The sequence below is a fragment of the Urocampus carinirostris genome, chromosome 1 (assembly GCF_059441175.1).
Source record: "Urocampus carinirostris isolate Australia breed hairy pipefish chromosome 1, RoL_Ucar_1.0, whole genome shotgun sequence".
Lineage (NCBI taxonomy): Eukaryota > Metazoa > Chordata > Actinopteri > Syngnathiformes > Syngnathidae > Urocampus > Urocampus carinirostris.
This window is the reverse complement of record NC_142349.1, coordinates 26,695,690-26,712,962: the sequence shown is the minus strand read 5'-3', so window position 1 is coordinate 26,712,962 and position 17,273 is coordinate 26,695,690. Positions and strand designations below refer to the sequence as shown.

Here is a 17,273-nt window from a genome sequence, read left to right as displayed (position 1 = left end):
GGTTCAAACTGCACAATTCGTGGAATTTTTTTCTTTCGATTCGGGTCGTGGCTTATATTTATGATGGGGTGTTGTGTATTTCCTGAAGTCAGACCAGTTGAGAAGCATGTTTTATACTCATTATTCAATATTCAATAATTTTACGGATGAAGTTTCTCACCACTAGGAAGCGCTAAATATTACACAACACGCACTTTATGTCCTTGATTCCTCCTCCCGTTTAAAAAAAAAAAGCAGCATTTGAACGCTTTGTGCCACTTAGAGGCGGTGTTTAACTGTTTTTTGCACAACGCATCGCGACATCGTTCTCGTTTGGATGTGACGCCCCCCGGTGCTCCACATCGGCTGTGCAAGTGCTGCTGTTGCTTCGATGTGGAGGGAAAAATTGGAGCTCACTTGTGCAACGACGTACATTATCCTGCTGCAGCAGAGCGAGTGAGAATGACAACTAAGAAGTGTAAAGTATTCGCCAGGCAGGAATGCGCCTGACCCCTCTGCGGATTTACTAACTTTTGATGCACTTTTGGGAGCTATAGTCGGCGAGCGTGTGCAAATAGCAGCAATGCACATAGTCCATGTTTGAAGCGGACTCGCAGGTTTTCCTCCCCCAAAATATCAACTGAACTCTGTGGAGGTATTACAAGTAGGAGAGGACATGGCGAACGAGAAAAAGCCGAGGCTTTGCGTCATGGCCAAGGGGGCGCAAGGCTACGGCTTTCACCTGCACGGTGAGAAAGGGAAGAGCGGCCAGTTCATCCGCAAAGTTGAGCCCGGTTCGCCTGCAGAAGCGGCGGGTTTACGTGCGGGCGACCGGGTGGTTGCGGTCAATGGCGTCAACGTCGAGAGGGAGACGCACCACCAGGTAGGTACAAATGTGCTCCACACGAGGGGGTGGGCGATGTTGGGTTTATTAGTATCGATCCAATCCAAATAGATACATGATAATCTCGGTCAACAGCAGTCCGATACTGATGCGCTTTGCTTAGAAATCTCATGAACGTTGAATAAATGAACTCCACATTGAGTTACTTCAAAATTACATTAACAACAGCCCAAAATTGTCTGTTTTGTATAAAATGACCACAATGCAAACCGTAGCAGTGTGAAATGAAATGAAATGAAATGATCTGCATTTATATAGCGCTTTTCAAGTCAATGACTTCCCAAAGCGCTTTACATTCTGCTTCACATTTCCCAATAGCGGCCGTGCAGCCATGTGAGGCGCTAACCTGCTTATTGGGGGTAATTGGGGGTTCAATGTCTTACCCAAGGACACTTCGACATGTAACACGGACAAGCCGGGATTCGAACTGGGATCCCTTAATCCTAAAACGATCGCTCTACCTCCTGAGCTACTGCCTGAATATATTAAAATGTGTGTATTACTCCTGATTCAGAACAAACCAAAAAAACTATAATACCCTAATACCTTCCATGTCACAACACTTTGAAAATAGTGCAAAAAAAATGCAAATAGTGTAAACGATACGATGTGCACATTTTTAACGGTATCAAAAATACATACCTCAATGTCAGAACAGAAATCAAAAGATTAAATATAAAAGCAGCAATGTAACAAAAATACAATACAAACAATATCAACAAGACAACTAAAATACCATATTTTTTGGACAATAGAGCACACCCAAAAAATACACATTTGCCAAAGATTCGACAGTGCGCATTATAATCATAGTAACCATTAATAAATGAATGGATTCATTTTAGAACAAGATTCCCTGATATTTATGTTCTATGAAATATTTTTTTATCTTCTGTTTTAATCTCATGTGCCTTAGAGTTGGATGCACCTTAAATATGAAATATAAATTCACAAAGGGGTATCTCTGGAGTTGTGTTTAATAATCACATGCACCTTATTAAATATGGTACATTTTATTACATCATATATATATACAAATATATATATATATATATATATATATATATATATATATATATATATATATATATATATATATATATATATAGTGCAAATCAAGTGAAAACCACGATTGGATTAAATTTTGACATTTGTAATTGGCTGTTCATACCAGGTCTTTTCTGACCATTGCTAATAGACCCCTTTCCAGCCTACGTCATCACGGGATCACCACAAGAGGCGTGCGCATTGTTGACCCAAAACCGAGGGAGTAGAAGTACGAGTTTGAATGGAGCGGGAGAAAATTTGAGTGTTGAGTTGCGTTTTTATAGTCAAGTCAGGTCATGTTTATTTTTGTAGCCCCTAATCACAAAGAGTTTCAAAGGGCTGCACAGATCAAAGACTATTGCAAACTACAGACTATTATGACACCATCCCCTGATCTAAAACCTACATGAGGGCAAATAATACACAGATATTGTCAACATAAAATAAAGGTTATTCATATGCTATAGAATAGATGTAAGTTTTAAGCTTGGATTTAAACATTTCCGTTGAGGTAGTCACAATTTAATATTATTTTAACATAATGCTCAGCTGTTGTGTGAATGGGTGAACAAATTGCAATTTTAAGAAACAAAGTTTTGTTTTGCCAAGAGAAAACAGGCCTATTCAAAGACATGCAGAAGCCTGTGGCTGCAAGCCATTACACTAACTGGCAGGACCAAGGTCATCATTAGGCATGGAGAATGTATTTAATGTGGGTGCAAGCCAAGGAAAGTAATTTATTCTAAAGTTTAACAGATATGTGAACTAAGCTACTTTAAAAATGAACTGGTCATCCGAGCCACTAGTTTTGTCCATTTAATTTGATGTCATGAAAATGTATTGTAATTGTTATTTACCTGATATGGACCAGCGTTGTATATGATTTGAAATGTCACACACAAAAGTTCCACAAAGTGGCTCGCACATCTCTACCGATTAAAATAACTTTTTTGTATTTGACTTTGATCACTACAACAAAGTTGCAATCTGGCCACTTAAACATACATTGTGCTTATTTGAGATGTTAATAGTTACAATGTTTTTTCGTCAATCGGCAACTTTGCGTCAAATAGCATGATATAAATGACAATTACTATACCTCTCATGTGTTCCAAATATGTAGTACTTCATGGGCAGCATGGTGTGTGAGTGGATAGCACATATGCCCTACAGATCAGAAGTCCTGGGCAGAGTGCCCGAGTGAGTTTTCTCTGGGCACTTTGGTAGTCTCCCAGACTCCCACATATTAAAGCCATACATTGTAGATCAAGTCGCGCTGCTCCAAAGCTTTGGAACAATCTACCTCCGGACCTCCAAAACTGCACACCTCTCTCCACTTTTAAGTCCTGTCTAAAAACACACCTGTTCAGGACTGCCTACAACACATAGCTTCTCCATTTCCTATGTTTTTTATGATTTTATGTCTTGTTTTTTGGGTGGCTTGAAAGGCGCTTTTAAATAAAATGCATTATTATTATTATTATTATTATTATTATTATTATTAATTGGGGGGGAGTTCAAAAACATCTCTGGGAGTGAGTGTGAGTAAATGGTTGTCTGTCTCTGTGCCCTGAGATTGACTGGCAACCAGTTCATGGTCTCCCCTGGGAAGGGCTCCTGCGCATAAGACATGCCATGCTAAACAGGCCTTCATATTTTGCTGTCAAATTTCTGCACCAAATAGCCAAGACCTGTGATTTGGGCACATGCATCTTGCTCGTTTTTGTTACCTCTCAAAAGTCACTCTCGTTAGCTGCTCCAACTTGTTTTTGTTTGCTCAGAGCTCCTACTCACTGGGTTGCTCGCTCATGTCAGAAATTAATTTGTAGTAATTGGTGGATTGGTCTTTAAAATTGTTGATTACCATTAGTTCAACAGTAGTATTTGCACCTATAATGTGGTATAACAGCTTCAAATAAACAGCTGCCTTCTCCAAAACTTAAACTATCAATCCAGCAGCACAAAATAGACACATACCGTTATATGGTGGGCATGAAATTGGCCCTCAGGCTTTGATTTTGACATCCACAAAGTGACCCTACTGGCTCAGTTTCTACATCATGATACATGAAAAACTTTCTCAGTAGTGGGTCATAGAGAAGCAGGGCACCAATAGCCACAAGTGACACAACGGACCTCCAATAACATGACAGTTGTCGTCTGCAAACCTGTTGATCGAGACGGTTGTGTGGAAGTGACTCGACTCATTCCGGAAAGAATTGTGATGAGGGACAGAAATGAGGATGTGACAGAGTCTTCTGTTTTGCTGCACTTGCGGTTGGTAGATTGCGACATGCCATTCTTGATATATCCTGACCACATTCCTCAAGATTGATCTTGCCACAGTAGATTTACGGTTACTAAACAAAGTGACTGAAATCCTCTACTCATTGTCATTGCTGTTTGTCTCCCAACGCTCAGGTGGTACAGCGAATCAAGGCTGTGGACAATGAGACACGATTACTGGTGGTAGACCAGGAGACTCAAGAATGTCTTCGTAACCTGCGCCTAACGGCCACAGAGGAAATAGCCGTCCCTGGGGAGGAGCCGCCTCCCTCCTTCTCTCCCCCTGATCCCCCTAGCCCTGAGCCGACGTCATTGCCGTCCTCCCCCAGCAAGGACGTACGCGAGGACAAGAAGGATGGCTCAGCTATCCTGCAGTCTATGCTGCAGAGGAGTAAAAGTTGTCAGGTGCCGAAACCCAGCAGGAGGCTGCCATCCTTAGCGATCAAGAAGGTAAACGAGACTCTTTGTCTTGTAATAACTCACACGAAAAACATATTAGTGACACATTATGTATGTTCAAAAATATAACACCAAGTTCTGATTAAGAGGCAAATCCGTTCAATTTCATTTTTCAGGCCCAAAACTCCTTTACAGAACTTCTTCCGTTATGTGAATTCTGTGAAGTTTGCGTAAATGGCTAGGCTACCTTAGCTAGCTTAAACTAGTATGCACATCTACATATCAATTTTAATTAAGCATTGTTGTGCTATGGATGCAAACTTTGGTGTTAATTGTATGTTCATCGTGGCGAGTGTACTGTAATATTACAGTTTTAATATTGGCACGATATTGTCCTTGTCGTTTCGGATATTAAAGCAAATCATCTCTTAAAAGAGACAGAATGCATTACATTGTGCAGTTCTAACACCTTCTCTTGGATAGCTCATTAGTGTACTTTAATGTTTAACTGGAATATTTTGCCCCCTGCCCCAATTACAGATTTCTCAAATACGTCAAAAACGAAATCACTCTTCTCCCACTTTGTTGAAACAAAGCATTGAGAAATACGTGGATTGACACTGTTAAATAAATTTCTTTGTCACTGCTGTTATTATGCATGCAGTACTATGATTTTTCAGTTCAATTTTGTATTGTGGGTTGTATTGGGATATTTATTGTATCATGAAATTTGCATTTTCCCTTGTGTCCCTTGCCCCAGTTCATCCACATACAGCTTATGTGTCAAACACGACTGATGAGTATCTCATACAGGCAAACCTTTTAAACCAGGGGTCTCAAACTCGTGACCTGGGGGCCAATCGCAACCCACAGGCAAAGAGAATGAGGCGCCCGCATTAATATAAAAGTTTAATAAAAGTGTAGTCCATGTGAATTATGGATTCATCTATTACTGATTGATTGATTGATTGATTTTCTTATTCATTCTTAATGTTGTTGGTTTTCTTTTAGATCTTACTTTAAGTACATAGTTCGTTAAATTTGAGAAGAACTGAATTTTTTTATCAGAGATTTTCTCGTGGAAAACCTGATTTTGCCCAACCTCACCTACAACCCAGCTCCAGTGGCCCCCACGTAAATTGATTGTGAGACCCCTGTTAAATACACAGAAGGCCTTTTGAATATCTTTCAGATGTTATGTTAAGAGAGGTCAACAACCCCCAAAAGTCATACGTTTGGAAAATGAACATTTTACGAAACAGGAAATTCACAGAAGTACAACTGTCATGATGTTGTTTGAAAGCCTGTTGACTGACATCCTTTTGTAGTTGTCAACATTTTGTCACATTTTCGTTTTCTGAGTTGTGTAACAGGAACTCTATACTCCTGCGGTCTGTTTTATCTGGAGTTCTAGAAGATGCTTTTCCACCACATAAGTTCTCACTTACAGTGTTCTCGTTTGCCCGTGTCCCTGCGTCCTAGACGCATCATTTTTGCTGGGGACGCATAGTGTCAAATCAACGTGCGACCCCGGGACGCAACTTTTTTGACACAAAATTGTCATTATTAACCAATTAATATTTTTTTTAAACAAAGATTTACAGCACTCCAAACTTTTCATCAGGCAGATCCGCCATTGTTGTTTTGGTCTCGCAGTTCGAGTTTTTGTCTGCACGCCGATCTCGGCAAAAGAGATCTCGTTGCTTCGTCATATTTGTGGTGGGTGTCGTCGAGTGAAGGTGAAAATCAACTCAAAATTGGTAATTTCTTCAGTGTCAGTAATAAGTCGAAAACATAATGCAGAAAGTGAGAACAACGGCAATAAATGAAAAAACGGCGGAGAAATTATTCAGAAGATTGCGGAGGCAGGAAAACACGTGTGTTGAAGCGAACGATTCGACGAAAGCAAATAAACAAAAGAACACTCCTAGCAAGTAAAGGACTTTTCTGCTGAAATGGACTAAATTATATTCCTGGTTACGCCATGAGGAAGATGATAATGGATTGGACCTTGAGAAGGCATTATAACTGTGGCGGGACAGCAAACCACAAAGAATATATGAACTGAAAAATCTGAAGTGATAACTTGCTTTGTATTACCAATTAACTGTGATGATTAAAACTGAATGAATATATAGATTTATATTATATATTTGTCGCCGATTTACAATTTCAACCTCGATAACACTAAATTTTGGGGACCCATAGAGCTCTGTTGGGACCCATAGATTTTTGAGCATGCGAGTCCCCGGGACCCATCACTTTTCAGAGGTAAAATGAACACTGCACTTAGATGCAGCCTCTCTATGTCCTTGCTTTTAGCGATTGACAAGGCCTAGCAACGATATCCACGATGTGTGATTCTGCCTTTTGTGCCCTGTGGAGAGGAATTCCAGTGAGTCACATAGAGGGAATTTTTTTGACAAAGAATTCTTGTGTCTAACTTGTTTCATAACATGTAAGAAAAGTTGTCATTGAATTCATTTCGCATCACTTCGTTGAATTGCTGGCGCTTGAGGAGAAAGCATTGTTTTTGTTCTAGCATCTGTTTTGTTTTGTCGCTTGTAGCCGCTATTCCATGAGGCCTCCTGTATATGGCCAAACGAAGCTGTGGAGGGAAGTAGGGTGACTGAGCCAAAAGTATAAATATATGTGACCTAATGGATACACATTTCTTTTTTAGGATGGGTTTTTTTTCGACAATATAAAAATGGACGTTGTTGTGTTTACTTATTTGGCTTCACATAATGTATTTTCTCACAAAACATACCAGAAAATTCAATACAAATCACTTTTGTCAGAACCAGAACAGACGGTGGACCCAGACACGTAACGTTTTTACACAAGCTTTATTTTACGGGAACGGGGCAGTCATGCGCGGGAACACAAACACCAGCCAGTCGGCGATTGCTGGGCAGAAGAAGTGAGACATAGAAGTCAGGCACGGGAAAACAGGAAGCCAGGGGAAAACGAGATCGAAACCGGACAGGACAGACGAGATCGATACCTGATACCGGATACACGAGCAATATACCGGACAGGACGGGACAGACAGGATCGATACTGGATACAACAGCAAGATACCGGACAGGACGGGACAGATGGGATCGATACCGGATACTGGTTACACGAGCAAGATACCAGACAGGACGGGACAGATGGAATCGATACTGGATACTGGATATATGAGCAGGATACCGGACAAGACAGGACAAACCGGATCGACGAACAAGATACCGGACAGGACGGGACAGACGGGATCGATACTGGATACTGGAGCAAGATACAGGATGGGACAGACGGGATCGATACCAGATACTGGAGAATGGAGCAAGGTACCGTACAGGACGAGACAGACGGGATCGATACCGGATACTGGAGACTGGAGCAAGGCACCGGACAAGTCAAGATAGACAGGATCGATACCGGAGACTGGAGCAAGATACCGGACAGGACGAGACAGGCGGGATCGATACCGGATACTGGATGGACAAACAAGATACCGGACAGGACGGGACAGACGGGATCGATACTGGATACTGGAGCAAGATACAGGACGGGACAGACGGGATCGAGACTGGAGCAAGATACTGGACAGGACGAGACAGGCGGGATCGATACCGGATACTGGATACACTAGTAGGATACCGGACAGAGTCAAAATACGCAGATGGCCCAGGTGAGGGTAATGGGCAACTTTATTAGACCGGGATTGAATTCACTTTGCTTACATTTCAACAGTTGAACTAATCATAACCAAACAATTATCCAGCACATTTATTTTAACGGCATTTGTATTTTACATTGTCAACTGATCTTTCGAATGAAAAAAGCAAACCTTTTTTAGTAAGCCCTAGTGATGTCAGTTCAATGTGTGAACACAACTTTATTTTAACTATGTCAGTTTTTACCTTGTGATATGCCTCAATGGTAACTAGCAATGCTATTATAAACTTCCAGTTAATTACATAGCAACTTTGAACTCACGATAATTGCTGTGCTATACCAATTTTTACCCAACCAGGATTAGTTGGCAAATACGTAACAGTGGTTTATTGGCACTTTATTGGCTAACTAGACAATTCCCGCGGCAATTGTAAGAGTTGTGATTGATCTGGCAGATGTTGGTAGAGAACCGGTAGCGTTGAGTTGTTAGCATTATGAGTTAGCGTTAAGTTTTTAACTCAGAGAGATGTATTTTTAATTTTTAACTTGGTTCTGTGGGGGACTCGCATTGCCGACAGTGTTTACAGCTAGCTTGCGCTAATACTTGGGCTGGCTATGCCAGCCCAACTCGTCACCAACAGTTTTTACAGCTAGCATAAGTAAGCATAGCATCAACCTCTCATCACTAATACTTGGGCTGGCTATGCCAGCCCAACCAATCACCAACAGTGTTTACAGCTAGCTTGCGCTAATGCTTGGGCTGGCTATGCCAGCCCAACACTTTGCTAGCGGCGCACATAGCTGTTAGCATCCTCTTGTTAGCACACAATCTTTGGAATTCACCATTTACCCATGGTTAAAGGTAATGTGGGTCGGGCCCCCTCAAGCCACCCTGGACAGTCCCTGATTACCATGACTACCCTCAGGAAAGCCCTGGTTGCCATGGCTACCCATTGATTTGTATGGGCCCATGTATTCCGGATGGGAGATTCTCAAAACCCATTATTCCGGATGGGGACTTTTTTTGATCTCGTATCGCTTATCCATCTTGTCGCACGAGAGTCCTGATCGGGCCGGAATTTTTGGTATATGGATCGTTGGGCTACTCCAAAAGCTCTGGGAGGAGTTCCCCACGGAATTTTGGTAGAAGAAGATAGATATAATATCTGCTTACAGCACTTGGAAATGTAGTTGTGCCTTGCTGAAGCAATCACAACTAATAATAATATTAATTTTATTGAATAAGATCTCGGGGGATTATAATAGTTGTGCCTGCTTCGCATTGCCCTGTGCTTACAGCACTTGGCAATGTAGTTGTGCCTTGCTGCAGCAATCACAACTAATTATAGATCTTAAGTAATTAAATGTTAATATTTGAAATTTGGAAAATTTTAGGCTTTTTAACAACAAGCTGACATATTGTAAATATAGAACAGGAGTTGCCAACCTCTTTAGACCTGAGAGGGACTTTTTTGGTACTGGTTAGCAGTGGCGGGAATAACGCTGTTATAAATAACGCCGTTACGTAACGGCTTTATTATTTTCAGTAACAGGGAAATTCAACTAATTTTTTCCGATGTTGCAACGTCTTTACCGTTACTGACTGTCAAAAGCGATGCGTTACTTTGTTTAAATTGAGACCAGGCGTGGTTACGTTCGTGTCATTCGCAAGTAAACCATAACATCCACCGCACATGCTCAATAACAATGTGGCATTATGGGGAATGCAGTTCTTATGTTATTAAGCACATAACATCAAATAGAGAGGGATTGGTTGGTAACTTTATTTTACTGTTGACTTTTGTTGTGAACAAAATATTTGAAGTGTAATTGCCTATTTCTAATTACGTTTTGAAAGAAGTAGTGAATAACTATAACTAATTACTCTTTTAGTAAGTGATTAGCGCAAAGGGCTACCAGTTTGAATGTATTGGTGCAGTTTCAACCATATTTCGCCATATCATAAAAGTGAACTGCACTCATACAGACGCGATCTATTATCCCCAATCTCATATTTCTGTGAGCGGGGACTAACACTTTTAAGCATTGATTCGAATACATTTTATCAATTAGTTGTTGCAGCCGTGGTAGCAAAATTGTGTCATGTGTGGTGGCTCGTTTCCCTTTCTTTGCACCTAATGTGAACAGACCCCGTGCGGTTGTGATCTATTTTCCCCGGTTGACTATTAGGGGCCAGCATGTCAAAAAGTGAGGTGGGTGGTGGTGTATCTACCTCATAGATTTTTGGATAGTGATAGGGGGTTTCTGGTCCTCATTAAGTGTAATAAACTAGGAATTACGGTTTTGGTGTATGCAGATGCAATATGTGCACAGTGGCATTGACAAGTAAGTTTAAATTTCTCAAAATCAAATTGACTTTTTTGCCAGATTAAATGTAAAATTAAATGATCGGTGCAGTTTTCCCTTTTACTTTAAAGGAACAGTGTGTAATATTTAGTGCCTCCGAGTGGTATTCAGTAAAAAAACAACATGGATTTAAATACTTGACAAAAATACACGAACTATCATACAAATGTTAATTTTTATAGAAAAAATCATAGGTCGATAAATTTGTATTTTTTTTTACACAGTGGAATCCCGACTTAGGTCGTCGTCATTTTAGTCCGGCATCATGTCACCGCACTTTGTTCTGTGGCACTGTCTCCTCGCTCCAGAGAACACAGTGCCATCTAGTAGTCAAATATTACTCATTGGGGATTTAAAATACCTTAGTCGAACCTCAAGAATCCCTTGTCATTTTGTCAGTTGAAATTCGCTCATACTAGCACTTAGCTTACATGGCCTTCCAGTTTACAACTCTTTTTTTTTGGCTGCAGAGGAAAACACGACGATACTCTCTCTTATGGCTTTACATGGCCTTCCAGTTTACAACTCTTTTTTTTTGGCTGCAGAGGAAAACACGACGATACTCTCTCTTATGGCTTTGTGGACCCCACTGCTCAACACTTTAAATTCTTTGCAGTCATAAAGAATTTCAATTTTGCAAACTTTCCCAGGACTCATTTGCCCGTCATGCACTCGAAAAAGATTAATGTTACCAGCCAAACATTCCTGTGACTTTAATTAAACGTGACAATGTGCCATTTCTGACCCAAATCCATCCGTGAATCCCTTGTGCACGTGCTGTATGTGTTTACATTTATTTCTCAGGTAAGCATCCTATAACTACAGTATATTGGTTTCTGTGGTTACTGCTTCATAAAAAACGTTTTTTCCTTTTGTATTGTCTCTCTCTGTATGCGCGTTTACCTTCCTTTACACTTGTCACACAGCAGAGGACGATATTGAAAGATGCACACACAAACAGTACTGTGTTTTGTACTTAACACCCGTCAACATACTGCGCATTGCATAGTCGGGTATCTTGCATCTGAAGAGAATGAGCGGTTGTCTTTACACCTCACATTGTCAAGCGGGCGGATTTTTTTCCCGTCACAGTCCAAGGTTACGTGTCTGGTGTCACTTTCTTGGAACTTCAGGGTTCGTACAGGTGCTTGAAAAGTTATAATTTCAAGGTTTGAAAAGTGCTTGAAATTGTTGCCACCTTTCTCGGCAGTCCGACTCGATAGATCACATATTAAATGACGCATAATAAAACAAGCCATCTTAAAAATGACGCTGACATGACTCTTGATGAATGTACGCACAAGATTAAAAATGGTAGATGTGAACCATGTTTTTCCGTGTTTGTTAACAAGTATGAAGTAGCCAATCTGCGTGCTTATAATTGAGGCAGAATGGCGGGAATTATGTCAGTTTATACCAGCTAATTGACAGAAAAAGATTGTAGATTGTTACATCTTAGATAAGCAAAAAGTATGCACAAGCAACAAGATAACAACTTTATTTTAGTGATCAAAGCCAACAACACATGGATTATGCGAACCAATTTGTAACGGTTTTGTTTGCCTTTTTTTTTTCACCTCATATACAACACCGGTCAATATTTGGTAACGAGTAAAATATCTTTATGCCAGCAAGTTAACTTAAATGAAACTAGTAACTCACTTGATCAGTTCATATTTACAGTAGCTTAGTTAACACACAAGTTAAACTTTTGGGCGACATGCACACTCATAAAACATCCATTCTGACATTCGCCGGCTTTTATTTTGAAGTCTTTATACAGTTGGTGCAATCCTGCAAACATCATGTTGCATTTTACTGTACAGTTTTTGGATCCAGTCCAGTTAAATTCCTGATCCGCTATGGCAGATTTGCTTAAAGCTAAAGAGATTACCAGTTGCTCGGGGGAATTTTGTTTCTTACCTAAATTAAACCCACTGAAAGGAATATGGACTTTTTTTCAAAAGCCATCAGTTGATTGGAAAAGTGTGCTAATGAATGTTGGATATTAGGCCAAATGCTTACTTTTCTCATGAATATTTTTGGTAAATTTTGACGTTGTAAGTGGAAAAAACCTTAACATGGGAAGAAAGTGGATTGTCGTAGGGTGTATAGTTTCTATTCCAAGTTAGTTATTTTGTAATTTATTGGTGTCAAAATTACTGCCTCGGGACCATGCAAAAGGCCTGCAGTGATTCAAGAAGCCATTTTTTGCTAAGTACTGTAAGTAAAGATATGTGGTTATACGATGGCAATGTAAGCGGAAAACAACACTCAACAGGTTTTTACATATTAACATTTTGGCATTCTGGTTATCAATGTTTTAATTGAATATAATTTAGCTGTAAGTCCAATTAGTTGTTGCAGCCGTGGTAGCAAAATTGTGTCATGTGTGGTGACTCGTTTCCCTTTCTTTGCACCAAATGTGAACAGCCCCCGTGCGGGCTGTTCTAAAGATGACATTACAGTTAGTCCGGCCTTAGGCCCAACACCAGCTCATTTTCTCAAAACAGGAAAATTTGGATTCATGGACATTCAAGCTAGTTCAAAATTTGATGTCATTTTTAGAACAAAAATGTGCAAAATTGCAACACATAATTGTTAAAAACATGTTGATTGTCACAGTTACCATGGCACCCACTTGGCCCTGCTCGTGTGCCGCCAGCTGCGGCTCGTTGACAGATTGGCTTCCCTTCTATTTAAGCTCAGTGCTCTTACTTACCCTTGTTCAGTCCGTCAACAAACTTTTGCACCCGCAAGACGTGGGTTTTGAATCTGTCCGGTTTCTCGTTTGTGTATCCTGTCTGGTATCGTGCCCCTCATTCTCGTCCTGTCTGATATCTGTCTCCAGTCTCCTATATCTGTTATCAATCCTTTCGATCCCGTTCTGTCGAGTATCGACATCATCTGTCCGGTATCCGCTCGTGTAATTGGTATAGATCTCATTGGTCTCTTGCTTTCTGTTGTTCCCCGACAGACTTCTGCCTTTCTTCTTTCGCCCAGCGATCGCCGAATCACTGGCGTTTTGTGTTAACGTGCATGACTGCCCCATTTCCCGTAAAATAAAAGCTTGTCTGATGAACGTCACACATTTGGGTTCTCCTCCATTCCGGTTCTTGACATTGATGTTGATTTCAAATGAACCTCATGAAACAATTTTTCATCAAATGCTTTGTGTAAACTGGAATGGAACGCCTTTGGGCATGCTACGCTAGCCCTAAAGGGAGTGCGCTGTTAAAATGTATGAAAAACATTTCTACAATCTGTCTTTGTTTTTTTTGAAGTCCCATGCTTCTACTTACACCTGATATTTTTGAATAGAGTAACTCCTTGTTTTTTTGCAGGGCTGCGTTCCCAAAAAGTCCTCAGATAGTCAAAACCCGCAAAGTAGAAACATTTATTTATTTTATTAGATATCAGTTACATATAATATATACAACTGTTACAAAATCACAACTATAGATCTATAATTAAAACCACAAAACACAGAATTGCTGTTGAATGAATGAATGAATGAATTGTCTTTATTGTACAGCAACTTTGGAGGGATTATCCTTTCAATGTAAGTAAGCCATGTAGAGAGCCGCCAGCAAGCTGCAGGCAATTTTCATGAATGTACTCGTTTTCCATGAGTTGTAGTTCCAGGTCGCGTTGGTGAGAGAAGGCTCGCCAAGGGTGGCTTGTGATACTTGTTACGTAGACACAGCAGAAGGCCAGACCAGCAGCCCCCCAACGCTGCCTCATTCTCTTCCCAGGCCCGATAACAATCCACCGAGCACCCAGTGGTGATCAGCATTTTGTTGCGTTCTCTTGAACGTTCTCAGAATCTGATTGAATTCAGGAATTTCTTTTTGACGTGCTACGCAGTCTGATTTAGGTTAACCTGCTATTTGACTGACAGCATACATAGACCTATCACAGTTGCGCAGACAGACAGTTACGCCCACCCAAAAAACACACGCACACAGCCCTCAGTGACTTGCCACGTGATTGCATTTGCTGAGTGTTGTCTGCTGCAGAACACAATGCACATAGTCCTTTGGAAAATGACAATTCGCTAAGTATGAAAACAGCGAAAAGGGAAATGCAATACAGCAAGGGATCACTGTACTGTCATTGCTTTGGAACATGACAATCTTGTTTCCATCAAAGTTAGAATGTCCAACATATGGATAAACAGGAGCAATGTATTTGCGTGAGCTGGCATGGGTGATTTTAGAACTGTCTCACCATGCTTATTAATGTGAATGTTGTAGAAAATGATGTAGAAAAATGAATATTGATTGCTATTAGCAAACATGTCTGCTTCCAAAGTGGATCATTTTAAAGAAAAGGTGCTTTGTCGAGCCAAGTCATGTTTATTTGTACAGCCCTTAATCACAAGGAGTCTCAAAGGGCTGGTCTGACTATACCCTTAAACCACATCATCAACATGAAATATAAGTAATAAAAGAATGTCCGGTTGACACAGTCCTGAGTCGAGAATACTATGAGATTCCATTGATACAATAATGAATTATTTGTGTCTAATTTTGTTTATTTGTGGCTGTCGTGTTGGAATGTGAGCGTGATGCATTCTTTTGACTACAATAGAAAAGCAGCTGCTGCAGACGTGGCTCCTGACCTCCGTCTCCAAGGCGACGATAGCAGAACAAGATTGAGCAAACAGTAGAATACACAGAAAAAAAGTTAAAAAATCTGACTGCCACATTTTGTCATGATTACTCATTGCACTCACCTGTGCCCACTCGTTTGGCGCCAGCTGCTGCTGGTTACCTGATTGGTTCCCCCTCCTATTTAAGCTCAGTGCTTTCACTCGCCCTTTGTCAGTCCGTCAGCGAACCTCTATTTACACAAGGCAAGAACTTGACTCTGACACCCGTCAATCCTGTTTTTTTCACCCATTTCCCACTTGTCTCTTCCTGATTCCCCGTTTGTCTCTGGCTACGACCAGTTTTTTTGACCACCGACCACGTTCTGATTTTCCGTTCCGGCTAACGACCCGTTTTTGACTACCGACCACGCTCTGATCTCCTACTCCAGCTATCAACACGTTTTTCCCGTTTGACCCTGCTACGGTCTCCCGCTCCGAAAGATCCACTTCCGCATTCCAAACACGATTCGATCCCGTGAGCGGCTTGCTTCCCTCATCCAGCGAGCACCGGATCGTTGCCGTTTGTTTTTCCTATATAGCTCAACAAACTTATGAGTAACGTTACGCATCTGGGTCCTCTTCCTGTTCTGGTCATGACACATTTACACATCGTGAGTTTCATAAAAGTCAGTTAATGGTGATCAGAGCACGCATTTCACATTTTGGTCAGACGGCAGCCTTCATACTTACGTCGTCACTACTAACTAGGAAATCCCCTCACCCCGTTAGAAGACGTACATGACCTGGTCATAACACAAACTTCACCTCATGCAAGTGTGTATTTCTTCTGACTAACATCTGCAGCTTGTGTCTACTAACTCCTTCCCCCCCTTTCTTTTTCAAATACTGACTATGTAACATCAGGAAGCAGGGGTTGGATCGTGCATTTGTGTTTGTGCGGGTCTTTTGGACGTAAAAGGGTCTCAACAGAGGAAATGCAAGACTGATATGTAACTCATCTGGACACGTGTTGTATAAGAGGAGTGTGATCATAAAAGTAAAGGTACATTTGCCCCGAGGACGTATAATTACCTGATTATGTTTTATTCTTTTTACTGAGTCATGAATAGGGTTGGCGCTTTCAAGGGACTTATAACGGCAAGTAATGATATGGACTGCTTACAAAAAATTACAGTATAATCATCTATATCAATTTCCTGTCTTGAATGTGGGAAAACAGGCCAGACATCATTTTATGTGGGGCCTTTTTTGTTACAGTTGCTTCTAAACGTGTTTTCTCTTTTAAAGGGCAAAATAACCCCCAAAAATTGTTTTAAGTTGAATGACGCACCACTCATCTAAATACACTATTGGTATAAAAATTGTGCTTGTGGAAATCAGAAAAATCCAGTCATTTTTACTTTTTACCAGAGTCAGCAATTTTGCCCAACTGCTTTTGCTCAAAGATGACGAATTAGTTGTGGTTTGTTGGTGGCTTGGTGATCAAAAATGTATGTCTTAGTCCAAGATAGTGGTATGTTCATACTGGCATTGGAGTGTAGAAAGTGTTACTTCAAAAATAATTTTATAAAAGAACATGGTCCATATCTGCACGACATTTTTATCTGTTCAGTTCAGATTGTGTTCCACTGAAAGGCTTGTCAGCTGTAAGCTGATCTCAAAAGTGTTCTGTCCATTGCCATTTTGTTTTGATCCTGTGCACTTGCTGCTGCAATGAAACGCGCCTTCCTACGCACTGTTTTGTCACCACGTGGCCTCATGCACTCTCTGATGCTCTGACGGCCATGTTTATGATATCAATAGATATAAAATAGGTAGTGTACCAATGCATTTACCTATCCACAACAATATAAAAAAAACTACGTTTACTGCTCACCTTGCACAATGTTGACTATTATTTTTGCACTATGTTGACTATTTTTGCACCAAATGCAGATTGCACAAACCCTTACGATACCAACTGTATGTAACATCCTACATGCCGTCATTTCTTTGTGTATATATTGTATA

The 17,273-nt window shown here is 40.6% G+C and overlaps 1 protein-coding gene across 1 annotated transcript in view; it reads left to right on the top strand.

Annotated features, from left to right (window-relative positions):
* The first annotated feature begins 334 nt into the window (after positions 1–334).
* LOC148374116 (Na(+)/H(+) exchange regulatory cofactor NHE-RF2) overlaps positions 335–17,273 on the top strand; it is a 55,832-nt gene continuing 38,893 nt past the window's right edge. The window contains exons 1-2 of the mRNA XM_088332788.1: positions 335–862; positions 4,352–4,666. Of these exons, the coding sequence (XP_088188914.1) occupies positions 656–862; positions 4,352–4,666 (522 nt within the window). The 5' untranslated portion in view covers positions 335–655. The remainder of the gene's footprint in view (positions 863–4,351; positions 4,667–17,273) is intronic.